Here is an 18,195-nt window from a genome sequence, read left to right on the forward strand (position 1 = left end):
GAACCTAATTTAGATGTGTCATTTTAGAGCAATGTTTACAATCTGTTTTTCACCATTTCAGCTCACTTATCTGTGGTTAAAAGAACCTATGAAACCTGTGGAGAGAGATTTTCCACCACAGACTTCATGAAAAGCAGATTCTAGAGATGCCCTAGTTCCCTTTGAAAAGGGTTGCCATCCTTGATTAAATGCAGTCTACCTTCAAAGCAAACAGATTAATTTCAGAGGGATTCACCAAAAGACTTTACTCATCCCATAAAAGGATAAAGACAGAACTTAGTACTATTAAACTGTAGCATGCACAGGAGGGGGGGGGGGGGAAAAAAAAGAGGTGAAAAAGAAAAAAAAATTGTTCCACTTAGTACTAGGAAAATGTGCCTATTTCAAAAGGAAGTGTTACCTATCTGCCCTAAAATGCAGGGAACAGCTCCCAAACCGCATCTCCAAGAAAACCTTAACTTTCGACTATGAATACATTTGAATTATTAAAACATACAAGTGTATTTTTTTAATATAAAATCACTATCAAATATTGAGTTTTTAAAAGTTGTCCTAAGGGAGTGCTCAGAATGCCAAGAAGTTCCAGCATTTGAACACGAGGGAGGAACATAACCAGAGGAAGGCTCTGATTTTTGATGAGTAGGAAGCAACCACATTTTGCTTTTCAAATGATAATATAAATCTCAAGAGCAAAAGTCAAGGTTAACAGCTTGTTTATGAGTATATTTTAGAGCAAAGATGAGACGCAGGTATTGTGGGAAAGGCTGAGATTTCTGTTTGCTTCTTAAATAGAACAGGCACATCGAGTACTCTGGACACTTTATTGAAATGGGAAGAAAAGCTAGTATGAAGTGAGGTGAAAAATTCTTCACATAAGGAAAAAAGCAGAGAATTTTGAGCGAATAAATTAACTGCATATAAACTGCTCCTGCATATAAATTTAGCTAGCATTTAAAGACAGTCCTCTTCCAGACCTTCTCATAGACTTTTAAAGGCCAGTATGTATTAAATTTTACAAATCAAAACTAAAAACTGCATTTTAAAATACCTCTATTTAAAGCAAAACCACTCAGATTTACTCTTCTGCAAATTATTCCTACCATACAAAGCAATCTAAGAGACAAGTCTCTCCCATGCAAGCTTTTCTGAATAAACTTGCTCTCTAAATAAAGCACTCCTGAGAATCAGCAGAGATTTATATTAAACCTCTAATTTTCACTTCACTGTTTCCATTAAAAGCCTAGACAGATAGGCCTGTATCAACTTGGATCTTGGAAAAAAATCAAAATGCACCAAGTCATAACAGCAATTCGGGATTAGTGAGAATAACATGAACTGGCTATGTCATGCTGGAGGTTGGACTAAGATGACTTCCTGAGGTCCTCTCCAACCTGAATTTTCCTATGATCCTATGACACCACTAGATTTAGAAGTAGAATTCTGTCACATCCAAAGACACTTCAAGATTTAGTAAGAGGAGTTCAGCGTCAACATTCCGGGTTTCTCTGCAGCTCTGCCTCTAACAGCAGAACACTCCAGACGGTTTACTTAGCCTCACACAAAACCAGACTCAGCTGAACAACAGGTATACCACTGTTCTATCTCAGATACACACAGATTCATTAGGGGTTTGAAAGGCATTCTAGATCTGCACTCATATTCCAAATCAGAAGACATTCTTGGGTTTAAAGAAGCGTGATATTTTCTGTGTGTGTCAGGGCATGGGTTTGGTTCAAAAGACACACAGAAGAATGTGTGTAGTAGTGCCACCTGTATAAATGCACAGCTGCATACAATTAAAAGCCAGTGAATATCTGACCTTCAGTGCCGGTCCTTTTTCACTTGCTCTCTCACTGGCTCTCTTTCCTTCTAGCCCAAGCTGAACAAACAGCTCCAGCAGGTTCATCAGTAGTTCATCCACAAGGTGTTCTCCTTGAATGTTAGCAGCAATATTAGCCAAGGCATTAATGACTGCTAACGAACAGTGTCTGTGAAGAAAGGACAGTAATGAACAAGCAGTTCCTCAAAGTTTTATATTTTCAGTGGTTTCTTCATAATGCTGATAGTAACTCTTCTAATAAGGCTACTGACATTTTTTCACTCATGAGTTTTTTTGGGGGGTGGGGTGTATTCTTTGTTTTTAAGAATAGTGGCACATCACTTATAATTGAAATGCAACCAGTATTGAAGTGAAAAATTATTTGTAAACTTTGCCTCTGGAGGACATTTCATTTTTGATACTGTCACACCCAAAAGGAAATTACTTTCTGGTAGCAAATATGCCTACAGACAAGAAGCAGCAAAGGGCTGTGCTTTTGGATTGGGAAGGCTCTTGAGCAGAATCAGAACTAGTATCACTTATTGTTAAAGCTGAGATTGCATTGGGTCAGACAGTATCTTAAAACACTGACAGGAATACTCTTCTTGATTACTCACATATGACATTAAAAGATAGCCAGCCTACCGCAACTACCAATGAAGTCAGTGATAATCTTTAATTATAACAGGAACTAAAATGCATACTTACATACTAAGAATTAAATCGCTAAGGTTTGCATTTAATCCCTAAAAAGTACTGGGACCACATTTAAAAAAAACCCAAACCAGACACACACACACACAAAAAACCCAATGGAAGCTCCTTAGCTTTTCTAGGCTAAGAGATTAATTACTCTAGTTACAGGTAACGTAAGTCATCTATGTCAATTATCACTGACAAACATTAACTCCTTACAGAGGGAAAAAAAACATAGAAAAAAAAAAATTTTTAGGAATCTCTACATTGTGAAGTGCTACTATTTTTAAACATATTACTTTTTACTATAAAAGAAAAAAGAACAGTACTATTTATAACCTCATTATAAAACTTATATTGGGAAAAAGTGAAAATAAAGGATATTGGATATAATATTCATACATTTAAGGCACACAGCTAAGTGTTACCTGTATCCATGATCCTTATAATCTTTTGTGGCAGAGTAAACAACTGAGCTTGCTTTAACACTGATTTGCTGAAACAGATTCCACACCTCCTGGTAAATATATTGCTGTAAAAAAACCCAAAAAACCAAACCACTAAGTAGAGCTTATTAGATACAATCTCTCTAAAGAACAACCCTGTATAACACACAAAGTATTACGAAGTTCTTCAGACAGCTATCTAGTCATAGCCTGAGCAACGGTTTGAGCTTCCATAAAGCACACCGTGGAAGTGCATTCATTAGTGTTTTTAATTGCTCAAGTTGCACAAAATTTAATATTTAACTCCACCTTCCTGATGGAAAACTTTTTTTCAGGCCTCTGAGTTCTGGCAATTAATTGCTCACTCAGAGGCACAAATTATATCTGGAAAAGGTAAGCCAGTTAGTCCTTGTATGACTGAAGAAGGCAATCTATACTTTTAAATGTATGGACCTACAAGATTTTGAAAGGTAATTACTGATACAAAAAAAGATAGTGTGTACATATTCAGGACATAGGTCAAATTCATAAACTTCTTAATAACTTTTGAAAACATTGAGTTTGGTGGGGTTTTTACTTTGTTATTTTCTATGGGGACTAATCTTCTTTACAGGGACATCATCTTACACATTATTAATTAGCTTTTGTTTTCTCATGTCCCAGAAACATGAGGATTGTACAGGCACATACCTGTGGTGAAAAAAAAGGAAAGAAAAACCTTAAAAAACTTCTGCCAATGCAGTTTCTAAATATGTCTCCTTTTAACTAAAGGAAAGGGATCATGAACTGGCAACTCTCTTGGCCAGTTCTCTCCTTACATTTCCAGTGATGACCAAGCAGCCCAGCTGATCAATGATGAGTACATCAAGATGAGAAGGTGGCTGGCAAAACTTCTGCTGTAAGATCTGTAGGATGGGTTCCATCATTTTTGGGGTGTCCCTCAGTGCCACTGCAATGTGCCCTAGAGCACGAATTGTGTGGTCAGGAATCAAATGAGCTTCCCTGTTACAAAAACAAACAAAAAACCCCCAAACCATACATGTAACTGTTCAACAGTTATCAAGACCTCCAAGCATGCTTATATTTCACGTAAGAAAGAGTTCATATGCTAAATTTAAACATTACTAACAGCTTTAATATTGCCACTTTATATACCCATCTACTTCCAACATTAACATCAGAGATATACTTGCACAAGTTGGTTTTCAAAATAAAAAACCAAAAAAAACCCCTAAAAACACACTATGCAAGAAACCTACACTAATCCACGAACAAACTGTTCTAGAAACAACAGTGAAAAGAGGTAAAAGTGATCTGCAAAACATTAAGACATGACAGTCAGACCAGCTACGACAGGACATCCCCTTGGAGGTTTCTTGGTTGATGAGTCTCTTAAAAATAAGGCAAGTCAAACGCCACAAGTGACAAGCTGTGTCAAGACATAAAAGATAGCTGAAGCCTGAAGGATACAGCAGAGAGGGTATCACTCAATCTAGGACTCAAAATTGGCTAATACTCACCAAAGATTTGCTGGTTCAATCAGATAAAAATGAATCCATACTTCTCAGTATGAAAACAAGGGCTCAGCTCTGCAGAGATTTGCATGGGAAGATCTTGACCCCACATCCAAGCTCACTAATCTCTGAGACACTTAATTCTAAAATAATGCTGTCTGTACTTATATCTTAGAATAAGCTTCAGGTTCACTGAGTGAAAGAAAAAATTGGTTTGATGACTAACAACTTACTTATCACTCTCTTGAGAGATGTACAGACGGTTAGATAAACTGGCAAGAAAGGCCTCAACAATCACCGAATCTATAGTCAAGCCAGCTTTCAAGCACCTGGAATAACAATGAACAGAAAACTTGCTAGAACAGCTAGAGGGGAAAAAAAGGCATGAATGAAACATTTAACTTTTTACTACTGTAAATGCACACCCGATATAAGGGAAAAAAGTTTATACTGAAGTATAAGAACTGATTGCCTAGGAACGCTGCAGATGTATTTTAAAAACTGAGCTGAGTTTCTACTGCTGCTTTCTCCAGCAACAATAAAGATGGGGATATGCAATAAGGTAAATTCAGAATCCATCGCTTCCCTTGTCTCCAGTCACCAACTATCTGTCTTCCCTCCAGCTCTTTGTAGGTGTCTAGAAGGGAAGAATAATCATTACACTGCCCACATCTGAGTACGTAACAATCCTTCTGTTACGGGAAGCTCACTCGACATGATAATCTAAGCAGAAAACAAAAACCCTGCTGAGTATCAAAATGGTGACTAGCATGAATTACATACGTGGGAAGCAAAAAAATTATTATTTTTTTAATTATCATTTTACAATTAGGACATAAACAGAAAGAGATGTCTGAAGAAAAATGAAGTCACAATCAAAAAAGGCAAAAAGCCTTTACAGCAGCACAGAGCAGCACCTTCTAAACGGTCACAGTACTTTTCCGCTAGGGGAAACGGAATGTGTTCCAACATGGTGCAAGTCGCTCTCTTACCTGCAGATGTTGTCTATGGCAATGTCACGCAGCTGCTCATACATGGATGGTTGACTTTTCTTGCCAGGCATTACATTTAGAGTGGACTCTGAATGTTCATTGGTTACACTAATTTTGATGTCATTACCACCTACTAAGAACACAGAGTATGAAAATCAACACCATTTGAAACAGCTTTTTTCCCCAAGATAAGAGCACACAGGCAGCGCAGTATCTGGTGAGTGCATAACAGCCTACTTTACAGCTCAGAGAGTTGAGCTGAAGAACTTTGGAAATAAATGCATGTGTTGTCAGTAGCTATGCAAGTTGTTACTGCATTTAACTATTCCTAAATTTAGACACCTTCAGTTCTCATTTTACCCATTCTGCTTTAGCATTACAATACTGCTTTTGCATTAGCAAGTGATTTACATTGAACATTTTCTTTTTTGGAAATCATAACTTGATATTATAATTTAAAAACAGCAACAAAAAACCTGCCAAATGCCATCAAGATGGTCATGGGGCTGGAGCATGGGAGCTGTGTGGAGTCTGAGTAACACAGCCTCGTTCAGCCTGGAGGAGGCTTTGGACAGACCTAACAGCTGCCTTCCAAAGCATAAAGTAGGTTATCAAAAAGACAGAAGCAGGCTTCGTGGGAGAATGAGACATAACAGCCTTAACGTGAAACAAGGGAGGTTCCAACTGGATGTGTGATGGTTTTTCCTCCGCTATGAGGATAATTATGCATTGGCTCTGGTTGCAGAATCTCTGTCCTTGAAGGTTTCTGAAGGCCCATGTGGACAAAGCCCTAAGCAAACTGCTCTGAATTATGTGCAGGAGGTTGACACACATAATACAACCTTCAATACTGCAGTATCACGCTACAGTTGTTGGCGATCTCACTCAGGACAAAAGTGCTTGAGATAAGACTATCTTGGTTTCAGCAGAACAGGCACAGCAATACTGCTGCTAGGATAAAATGCAGTTCTATATATATTGCCTGCCCTCAGAAACACTTCTAACAGAACTTGATTTGCATTCCTCCTCTTCACCTCCAGAAAACAAACAAACAAACAAAACACAAACGCATCTCCATTTCCCACTACAGCTATATCACACAAAATATCCAAAAGCATCAAAAAGCTATACAAGTTGGAAATCCATTACTAGCATATCCTTCGCAATATGGCCTTTTTTCCTTTACCTGTGTGATACTGGCTATGATACTTGTAAAGTTTCACAAGCACTGGGGAAGGTATCACAAGAAAGTCTCTTAAGGATGGATTGACAGAATGAACCACCACCGGGAACCTCTCACACAAACGACCTAGACCCTAAAAGAGAAAAAAAAAAAAAACCCACACCAAAACTTTAGAATATAACAGCACAATTTTTATTTCAACTAAGCTTGCAACTTCAGCTCAATAAGAAAAAACACAAACCAAAACAAGCTATACATAGTTCTGAGATTCAATTTTTAGCAAAAGATTTAGACACTTCAAGCCTCTAATCCTTTTAGGTTATCCTGGAGTGCTGCATGCCAGTCAAGCCTTGCTGCTTTCTTTCTGGGTGATTTCACAGGAGTTACATGAAATGAACTCTCTAAAAATAAAGTTAATGGACAAGTTCCAACATTTAGAGAATCCTGGTTATTTACTATGTGGTGGAAAACACCACATTTGTAGGACTATGAATAAATGCCCAATAAGACGACATAAATATTAGAATAACCAAGCCTTAGTCTTAAAACTCAGTGATGTGTCAATCCCAGTATTTTAACTGCTTATGTAATGGACTAAGAAGCTAAATATTTCAGAAATTAAATACTGGTTAAGAAAACCTCATTACTCTTTGAGAAGTAGCTGAGCTAAGAAAATTTTGAAAGCACTACTCTACTGCAGTTCTACCACACCAGACCTCTAAAATTCAAGTGTAGAACACAGTGATGGAAAGTAACACAAATAGCAGATAAAAAGCGTTATTCTAGCAACCTGTAAAACTCCCCAAACTCTCACTCACTGATACAGTAATGTCAAATACTGGGAAGACAGACCTGCAAACAGCAAATTAAGAGTGGCAAGTGAGCAATGATGACTTTGCTTGAGGTTTTTGACTGCAGCTTCTCTGATAACTTGATACACAGGTTTTCTGCACCTTAAACGAAAAATCCAATAGAAAAACTTATGTTTATCAGATTCATAATTAGGCCACACACAATGCAACGCTTACTGCAATTTCTAAAACAACAAAGAAAATATATCAGCTTCATTCTCCTCATACTACAATTCCTCAAAGAGATTTAGTCTGCTTCTGTAAAAAACAGTTTTGGAAACTTAGTATCTGTGCCAAATGCCTCTGTCAAACACTATGATTGAAAGAATTACAGTACTTAAAGTTGATTTTAAGTGTACTTCACAGTTGACAGAAATGAAGTATTGCAAGGTCCAAAGGAAAAAATCCTTCACATATTCATAATGTGTAAGAATTATACAAGAAATTAGATAGAGAAAAAGTGAGAGCTTCCCAATCCTGTTAGCAACCAAAACATTTTCTTCAAAAGATGACTGAGAAACATTTAAGATGCTAAGAACAATAAATAAAAACATAAAATAAACCATAAAATAAGCAGTTGCATGTAATACAGCAATTACCCCGTCTCTTGTAGATAAGCCAATAGGATGTTTTCTGCTTGCATTTCTATGAAGAGATGTCTAACTACCTAGCCCACTAATCTGACAACTTTTTGATGGAAGTTTTTCTCTTGTATTCTAATAGCAGAGTATTATATCCAAATTTATATTTCTCTGAGCATCATCTACTCTCAGAGAACTTACAAGTATTTCTACAACTTTAAAAAAAAAAAGACAGACATTCCAAAGACTGAAGAGCATTTTCTACCTTGCTCATCTTTCACAGCCCACACCATGAGATCCACACAGGCAGCATTAGCCTGACAACGCAGTTTTAAAGGACTCAATTCATTGTGCAGTCGATCCACATCATGAAGGATTTTCTGAAGTTCTGATTGACTGCTGTTGAATTGCTCTAGCACAAAATCATGGATTTCCTTCACAAATGAGTTGGGAAGGTCTAAAGAAATAAAAGGAAATAGCATTATACTAGAAGGATGGGAGTCAGTATATCAGAATGACAACATATACAAAATTCATTGCTATGTCATAAATTAAATGATTTCATGAAGTTTATCTCCTACCTAAAGATACATTTCATAGCAAAGTTCACCCGTAAGCAGAGAATTGAAATGTCATCTATTAATCCTTTCAGTGGTGCTCAAAATATTTATTTTTCTATTTCCATAGCACCTTTTTTATACAGAAACATTTCATAATATAAATTTTGTAGCATACATGGAGTTCCCAGAAAATGCTAACCCCAATGCTCAAGCACTCAATATAATGCAGACAACACTTTGGATCTTAAACATAAAGAAGGAAAAATTTAAAAAACTACAAATACTATACCTTTCATATAGTATAATGTGTCTCTCAACATTTTAAACTGAGCAAGATAAAGGGGGTCACTGAATGTTTTATAATAGAGATCTGTATTAGCACCCGTCTGAAAGAGAAAAGAAGCAATCTGCTAGATTAAAAATTAAATCTTTTCCATTATATGGATAAATAAAGCTTCTTATTCCAGTCACATAATTGTTTTCCTCCACAATGTAAACAAGCATTTAAAACAGGCACCAGAAGTAACCTCATAGCATTCCCCCCTATTTTTATCAAAAGTACAGCCCTTCAGTGCATTTCACGAGATGCAGTCACACTTTCAATCCGAAGAGCACATATATGTTCTCTCTAACAGTGATGTTAAAAAAAAAAACAACCAAACAAAAGGAGGATTCAAACCTATCATTTTACCGAGATAGCAAAAAGAGAAACCGAACCTATCTCCACTTAGGCCTACGTTTCAAATATGGCAGTACTTGAAGAAAGGCTGGAAAGAACAGCAAAGTCATTTTCCCACACAACTGAACAGATACTCTTTTCAGCACAGCTTTACGCCCCCACGGAGATAAGGCTAACTCTGCAAATTGTGGTGAAGGCTGTTTCAGAACTGCACCCAGGGAAGGGGAGAGCAAGGACTCACAGATCTAGAGAAATAAGTATGCCACCTCTGAAAGTAAAGCCCACAAACTGTAACAGTATTAAACTTGTACAAATGACACCCAGAAGAGCAGCAGTCATTTCCAAGCCAGAAAAAGAAAAGAACCAACACATTTTATCAACATGAAAAAAGACAATGTTACTGCTATATGCAATAAAGACCCTAGTCTACAGTAAATCAGTTTTGGGCAACCAATGCTGTAATTTGGTAGGATAACAGAGATAAAGTAAGAAAAGGGTTCATTTTTTAGAGAGAATAACTATTTCCTTCTATGGTAGTGAAAAACATTCCTCCTTCCCCCATTTCTGCACAGTCCAAGGCTAGATTGAAACCACTGAAAGAACAGTCAAACAGGAAATTAGTATTGTTTTGCAGAGAAGGCATACCTTACATAGGTAAAAGACTAATTTTCCAAGTATTAATTGTTAAGACAAAAAAATAAAGTATTTAGGTCATTAGAAAAGGAATTATAAAACATACCTCTGCAACTTCAGCTACAACTGCATCTAAGGTCTTTAGCAGAGAATCCCCAACGATCTGTTTCACCTACAGAGGAAAAAAAAAAAAATAAAGAAGGAAAGCATGTTTCCTGCTGATGACTCTAGATAGGAAGACAATACAATTTTGCTCGTGCACAGAAAACACAAGCCACTTGACCGCAAAATGTCAGATGAAATTAAGGCTACAAGAATTTCTGGCTGCAACAAGAACAAATACATTTGAGCCTGTGTGTGATGTTCCAAAATAGTTGGTGTAGGAAGCAGAAAGGACCAGTAGTTTCTGTCACTTGCATGAATTCCCAGCAACTAAACACTTCTAGAAAAGGGTCTCATTCTCACAGCAAAAAACAATCTTCAATTTCAGCAACTACAAGTATGTAAATTAGCTCAGATTAAGTGGTCTGCAAGAGTCAAACAGGAAGAAGACGACGTATATGTTTTTTTGATTTTTCCAAACTCTTCATGGTTCATATGAGAGCTTTTTAGCAATACTACTGAAGCATGAAGTTAAATGCCATAAAAATAACATTACACAAAGCTTGAGAGACAAACACTGCCTTTTAATTTGCAATTCTAAAAACTTAAACTGCATCTACCTCTAGCATGAATATCTAGAACGCAATCTCACTGCAGTCTTCATAAGAACCCATCACATACCATGTTCAATAGCTGGCGGAGCATTTCCAGTGGGATGTTAAACTCTTTATTGTTAATGCCATTGAAGAGAGGAGAAACTGAAAAGCTGGAGCTGATTGTACAGAAGTAATAATCAGGATCCAGTGCACTCCCATCAGGAAGATACGAACCTCATCAGAAGAAAAAAAAATGAAATAAAAGTTTAGGGAGAGAGAGGATATATAAACTTTGTTTAATGATAATGTTTAGTTACTAATACAGAGTTATTTTCAACACAGGTAGTCTTCAACTTTTGCAAGCTATCAAGAGGTGTATTTCAGATAATCTACTGTAAATCAAGACAGGAAACTATGATGAAAAAATGCATTTGTTCATTAGAAGTTTACAATCACAATGGAAGAACTAATTTCAATGACTTGTGCTCATGCCAGAGACACTCCTGACTAGAAGTCTTCCCATACTACTGATGTACATTTACCTAAAAACATCTGTAAGTGCCACTTTGCTCAAAAGCATAGAGGTACAAAGAACAGGTTAAGTCAAAACTATTTTTCAAGGTTTTCCCCTATATTAGATCAAATGAACACGTGGCACAGCTTTCATCTTAGAAGAGGCACCAATCCACTACTGCAATTTGAAGGTAAAAAGAGAAATCAAATTATTTTTCAGATTCAAGTATTCTATTACATAAACAACTTGCTAAGCATACTGCTTTTGGCACTGTTTCCACTTTAGAAATTACACAGCTACCTTTTTAAAGTTCTCAGCTGCCTGCGCTAAAGTAATGTTCTTGTGATTAATAGGCTTTCAAGCGACCCTATTTATTGACAACAACTATAAAAAAAAAAAATGTTTTCAGCCTTTTTTCCCTAAACCATTAGCCCTGGCCAGAATAAAAAGAAGGCCATTACTCATCTTCTTCAGAAAATAATCACAAACTATATTATTCGAAATAATACAAGGGCTGCCTGTATCTGAAATATCTGGTAGAAGTTAGTATTGAAAACAAATTCCCGATTAGAATAATCATAACTCTGCCAGAGACACAATTAAAATGATTCCAAAATTTTTATAAAGCTGTCCACTATTCACCTACAGTTTTACTTAAGATTATTTTTGTTCTACTACTACAGCCTCTCTCTAACCTGCAGCCCTTTTTTTTTTTTTTAATTCAGAACATGAAGACCATAAAATTGAAGAAGTATAGGTTGGTTCAACAGGGTAGGCGGATGACAAACAGGTCTCTTCTTGCTTGGCAATTTAAGAATGGTATTTGAATTACCCTGCAATTCCATGGTATGATTGAGGAAGACAAATTCCTCTACAAATAGTAACAAGAAAGAAAAAGAAAAGTAAAGTAACGTGGAAGAAAGTCATTTAAGCCAGGGCTCTGGAGAGGAGAATGACCCAGAAACAGAGAATGCCCAAACTGTCAAAAACCTCAAACAGTCAGACAAAACCAGAGACACCAGAACACCTCAGATGCAGAGCTAGTTCTCCATTCATGAAAGTTTACTTTTAAGCCCGTCTTTGACATAGAACTCACAACTAGAGCTCTACCAAAACCCAGTGGCTAAGAGTTTGTATATTAACTCACGCAGATTTTTAATATTTCTGCCTTTTATGACACAGTAATTAACATACATTTCAGTGTCTCCTTTATTATTTCTCACTTCAGCAAATTACTAGATCTTACCAAACAACCCACATCATATTTACTTCAAGTGGAACAGTTGTTTTAGATTTATACAATGTGCCACAAAGGTCCCAAAATTCCAGACCCTAGTCCAACAATTTAGTTGTCTAGTGAAACATAACATTAACACTTGTTCCTCAAAGTTCCTCAGCCTAATCTCCTGAAATATTTTTGGCTTAGTTGAATTAAGCTCTTCAGTACTAGGCACAGCCTAGCAGTCAGGAAATCATGTCTCTCTCAGAAGCCTGCCAGAAACAACTGAGCCTGGAAACCACTGCTGTTAATAATAACTTTCTACTGTCTTTATACCCCCAAATTTTTCAGAATCCTAGCAGGTATGTGCCAGAGAATTACTATAAGAATTTGAGAGGGCAGAAAAAGGGGTCAAAGGATTTTGGTTTTCAATTTCCCATAAATAGTCACAAAACTCCCAAATTACAAACTGTTCCTTTGCAAAATAATTTACCTTCAAAGTAATGAATTGCAGATCCTCCAGGAGAGCTGGGAGGAGGAATTCCACGTTCAGGACTAACCTGAAACATCACACAAAAAACATAATTTAAAAACTTTATAAAACATTAAAAATTTTTTCAGAGAATGGTTCATGCACTTTATAATGAAACACAGCTTCAAGTAAAACTAAGAGGAACCACATATTGCTGGGCCTAACAATTTCAACCCAAAATGGGAAGTTAAAAAAGCTAGTTCAGTGCTTTTGACTAAAGGGAAGAATTCAAAATGATGACTCCTATACTGTATGCAACGATGCTAATCTGTGTTTCAAAACTAGCATCTACATCCATTCTTCCCCTAAGACAATAAACAACCACAGCTCCTGGTGAAACCAGAGAGCTCATCTATCCTCAGTACTTCTGACAACTTTAGTCATTAAGTGTCAGCTTCCCAAATTCTCAGATACACATTACAATGTTTTCTCATGAGAATAACACAACAAATAGGATTTGCCAGTTGTTCCATGTGAAGACTTATTAGTACAGTTGTTAGTTTAATTGCCACTGATTTTTCTGTAGCTCAGAAACTACAAAATTATTTTGAAACCCAGTTACAAAACCAAAATAAAGATCTCTGTATATGGTCAAACAATGTGTTAAGAGACTGCATATCCAGCCTTAATGATGTCTTAACTCCACCAAGACCACAAAATCATCTAAGCACTGACTTCAACATAGAGAAAGTCATACAAACCTGTGAGATGCTAGATACGCTGCTAGCCTTTCTCTTTAGTGTTCCTTCCTGGCAAACAGTGAGTAGAGAACTGGGAAGAATTGATCTGAAATCATTAAAGGATCGTCGGCGAATTCCTTCAAGCTCTTCTGGAACTCTCAGGGAATGTGGGGGAATTTTTGGAAAAAGCTTTGAAAGGAGAGCCTCCTCTGAATTGCTGTAGCGACCAAAGGCTCGAGAAATTCCTATCAGGCAGGGGACTGCATACTTGCATAAATATTCTGGAAAAGAAAAACACATACAACAGTATATCAGCAGTAATTTAGAACTTCCTCTTCATGGTCTTGCTACCACTTCACTAAACTGTTTTAGCCTCATGTGCTTTACAAAGATTTATTTGTGCAAGTAAAGGAAAAACTATGAAGGTATCACAAATTAATACACTTCTGCATCTGTATTTACCATTCAGCAACAAACAGAATAAATATGTGCTAGGGGAAGTTGAAAGAAAAAGCTACTCACTTTTCAGGAGTGATCCTGATAATTAGAACACACGGGAGAAGTTCAGAGAACAGGAGTTACAAATATAGTAATAATTTTAATCCTACCTTTATCATGCATTTGCGGGGTCTGGCACATTCCCAACAGGAACTGCATTACTTGTAGAATTGCATCCAAAATCTAAAGTAATCAAGACAGACATACAAAAATATCTTTTGGCAAAGAGGTATCATTATCTTATACTGGATCACTATACAAATGAAACTTGCAAATATTAATGTAAGCACCTCTGTAAACAAGATTTTTTTAATGCTGAGTGCCCTCACTCAACTTATGGAGCTTCTTTTGCAAAGTCTGCAGTTAGGTGGTAGGTACTAGCAGAATAAAACTGCAGCAGTCCTAATCTCAGTGTCAAAACTTGAATTCTAAAACACTGGGCTCAGCGACTGACATCCTTTGACACCCACAGGTAACAGCAGACTTACAAATATCTTCCAGATACTTGACTATTAATTAAGACAAGCAAAATAATGCAACAGTACACATGTTAAAGCGATCGATCCCTTTGCAAGAAAGAAGCAGCTGTGGTGTACTCTAGGTATTTGTCAGTATTGCAGCATTGGAGAATTGGGTACTACATTAGCACAAACTTAAACTCTACCTGCTCTCTGAGAGATGCATCCCTGTAAGCAACGTCAGATAACAACGTTACCAAGCAGAAGCTGAAGTTTTCTGCCACTGGAAGTAAGCCTGCAAAGTAACGGACAGAAAATAAACCACTTAAGCACTGTTACAGAGAATCAACATACAAAGAGCAAATAATAATAACGCAAGAAGACATAAGTGAATCCCATGTCATACAGTTCTGAGATTAATATAAATATAAATTAAAATGTAGTGTTACATACAAAATTTAGAAGTATATTCTAACCATCATAATTTCAGCATGAAATGTTAAAAGAATAACTTTAATAATTAAACACTTTTCCAGGCTTTCAAGCAGTTGAAAAAAATATGACATTTTATAATATCCTTTGTGAAAACATATTCTTAAATTAATTTTAAGAGATATTAAGGGAACAAGAAATGAAGTGGTTTAAATAGCAACTAAGCATCAAAGCTAAAAGTAGAGCATACAGATCTTGGGTTCCACTCTCTTGCTCTAACCACTACACAATCTTCTCCAATTTAGTAACAAAATATATTGAGTGCAGAATTATTTGAAAAGTGCAATTTATCAGAAAGCAGTCAAGCAAGAAAGCTGGGAGCTATTCAACTTCCTCTTCGCTTCTAAAGAAAATCAATATTAAAAGCTGTCGAGTCAGTATCTAAGAACCTAGCTGGACCTATCATCTCCCCTTGTATCATGTCCTGAATGACCTTTGTTATTTCTATTTCCTGGCTGGCATTCCATGAGAATGATCAAAAAACCCAGACATCACCTCTGCCTTTCCGTGCATTGCTTTCTTCTATCCATTGGACTTTGGGAAGACCCTTCAGAAGCCGGAGGAGGTAAGGAACCACATTATCTTTGTGCTAAAAAGGAAGATACTATATTTAAAATGGGTAAGAAAAGCTGAACTGTACAGTCTCAAGATAGTTTAGAGATATGGGAAGACTACACTAACCACACACAGAACTTGCTTCTAATGATCACTCTAAATTACTTCTGGAATATTGCAAAATTGATTTCAACACAGGCAAATGAAAGTAAACCAATTCAGTGCTATAAATCCAATCCTTTCATTCTAGGCAACAGTTCATTCTCCACAGAAGTTGGAGAAAAATGTTCCAGAACAGTAACTGACCCCAAACAATTTACTAGTTTACAGCAAGGTCACAAAATAATTTTAAGGCATCCAGAAATTCAGTGCCAGTCCCAATTCAGTACATGTGATCCATCCCACTGCCTTATGCAAGTTACTTAACACATTTGTGTTAACACTTCAACTCCCTAATCTGCAAATCAAAGGATAGCACATTCCTTCCTCATAGAGTTGGATTTATTAATACTAACCACTGGCTTTAAAAACATCATTAAAATGCTAAGAAATGTGAAAACAGCTACCTTATTTAAACTTCATACTACAAAAAACACAAAAAGGATAACGTTAAAATACGCATGTAAGCTGTATCATAATAAATACATACTAAATAGGAGGAAACTCAGGCCTGATGCAAGCCTATTAAAGGATTTAAAGTGAGGTCTAATGACTTTGGACGAAACAATACCATGTCCAGAGTTCAAAGGGAAGAGAACCAGCTTGTCATAAACAGGCTGAGAGATACAAAAGGGATGTTCATATACAATGTGGCCTATGTGCACTGTTTGCTTTTTTATCCCAGCTAGTGCCAAGCATGAAAAGGCCTATTACAAACCTGATGTTCAGGAGTATGTTGGAACATACCTGTCCTTCAGAAGCATGTGGGGAAGAACACCCAACAACACATATGGCTTGAGCAAATCCTCCTGAATAGCCTTTCCTTTCTCTCCTTAAGCTATGATGACCAAAAACCACGACAGCAGTTTGGCTATAGCAGTGCCATGACAGCTATCATGCCCATCAGTACTGTCCTTGTTTCCTTGTGCTCTCCTGCCTGCATCCATTATATTTGATCTTTTTATTTATTTTTATAAAGAGTAAATACCAAATTTTCATTCATTGAACAACTAAACTGGAATTAATCCAAAATCTTTCAAGTTAAATAGAGATAGCCTAAGGTGGAAAAATACCTGAAGGTCAGATTCAATTAGAAAGATTCCTAAAGCAATAACAGCATCTCTGCGACGTTCATCTAACTGGAAAATCCCATGAAAATCCACTGGACACATACAGAGCAGTTTTTGTACCTGAAAAACAGCAGAGGGAAAGAACAGTGGAACAAGACCCAAAGTGTCAAAACAATCCAAGGGAACAACAGCACGTGTGTTAAAACTGCCTTTCAAAAATCCACCAGCAGACCTCAGGAAAGCAATGCAAATAGCGCCCAGCTTCTCTCCTAAGGAGCAGAGCTAGCCTCATGTCCATGCCCTAAAGCACGCCAAGCAACAGGCCTGGGTAGCACTAGCACAATTGCAAATATTTTCACAGCAGAGAAACAGCTGACAGGCTGCGGTTTTCAAGACTCATTCAGACCTCCCATGCCTGAAGTAGACAGTAGTCTTTCCATTTTCTGGAAGACAGATGGCCACATTACCCTCCTTTAGTCATCAATGTTAACGAGACCATCTAGGGGCTAGGAAAGAGTGATGAATGACAGAAACCAGAAAAAGACAGAAGAATCTCAAGTAGATGTCAAACATTTTTACCACAACATGGGTTGATTTAAAAGTTTTTTTCAACATTGATCAAGCTGTTTGTGTTTCCACATCCGAAGAGAATTTCTGCAACTTTTCAAAGCATCACATGCACAGAGCTCATTCCTGCATCCCTGGTACAACAAAGCCTTCCTTCCACTAAGTCATTGGGCATTCTGGATGTGCAAGAAAGATGCAGCAGGCGTACGTATCATATTCACTCTGTCCCTCTAAACAATAACCGGGTGGATGGAGCTTTGGTTACAGCTGCACCAATGCCTTCTTCATATACAGCACTGAACAACAAACTGTCACCTAGCTGAGTACGACTTCTGCTCAAATTCTTTTAACGTAACAGATTAAGTTTCCAGAACTATTATTTTCTCACTACTTACCTACTGCTTCACTCCATACCCACAAACACCTATCTAAGGAATATATCAAATCTCCCAAATACTTTGTTTTCCTATGGAACTGTTAAGAAAGGGAAAATGCAACAAGCATACCGTATTTTTATAAATCTCCTTGATGTTACATAAAAAGGACTGTCATAATAAAAAACCTATATTTGAATGTCAAGTTACTTCCTATTTAGATAACTCTTTAAATGCCCTGCCTTGAAATTTCTAAACCAAGAACCTATTTCCCTAGAGGATTAGAAGAATACTGGATGCACAGTGGAATTTAAGATTCTGGTTCTTAAACTTCCAGACCTCATAATTACAAGACCTGTAACACAACACAAATAATTCTCTTGCTCAACATAAAATACAGTAGAGGAAATATGAACTTTGGAAAA

At 36.9% G+C, this 18,195-nt stretch overlaps 1 protein-coding gene across 2 annotated transcripts in view; it reads right to left on the minus strand.

Annotated features, from left to right (window-relative positions):
- The window catches only part of PI4KA (phosphatidylinositol 4-kinase alpha), a 62,303-nt gene that overhangs the window by 42,539 nt on the left and 1,569 nt on the right, over positions 1-18,195 (minus strand). Inside the window, exons 2-18 of one of the 2 annotated variants that reach the window (XM_074844469.1) lie at positions 16,833-16,949; positions 15,541-15,634; positions 14,760-14,848; positions 14,206-14,278; positions 13,619-13,878; positions 12,879-12,945; positions 10,738-10,886; positions 10,061-10,126; positions 8,932-9,028; positions 8,348-8,539; positions 7,503-7,603; positions 6,654-6,783; positions 5,468-5,600; positions 4,709-4,804; positions 3,780-3,963; positions 2,944-3,047; positions 1,820-1,988 (exon numbers count right to left, since the gene is read on the minus strand). In XM_074844469.1, the coding sequence (XP_074700570.1) occupies positions 1,820-1,988; positions 2,944-3,047; positions 3,780-3,963; positions 4,709-4,804; positions 5,468-5,600; positions 6,654-6,783; positions 7,503-7,603; positions 8,348-8,539; positions 8,932-9,028; positions 10,061-10,126; positions 10,738-10,886; positions 12,879-12,945; positions 13,619-13,878; positions 14,206-14,278; positions 14,760-14,848; positions 15,541-15,634; positions 16,833-16,949 (2,121 nt within the window). The remainder of the gene's footprint in view (positions 1-1,819; positions 1,989-2,943; positions 3,048-3,779; positions 3,964-4,708; positions 4,805-5,467; positions 5,601-6,653; positions 6,784-7,502; positions 7,604-8,347; positions 8,540-8,931; positions 9,029-10,060; positions 10,127-10,737; positions 10,887-12,878; positions 12,946-13,618; positions 13,879-14,205; positions 14,279-14,759; positions 14,849-15,540; positions 15,635-16,832; positions 16,950-18,195) is intronic. The other variant, XM_074844470.1, reaches the window with a different exon arrangement.

Source organism: Strix aluco, chromosome 18, assembly GCF_031877795.1.
Source record: "Strix aluco isolate bStrAlu1 chromosome 18, bStrAlu1.hap1, whole genome shotgun sequence".
NCBI classification, from domain to species: Eukaryota; Metazoa; Chordata; class Aves; order Strigiformes; family Strigidae; genus Strix; species Strix aluco.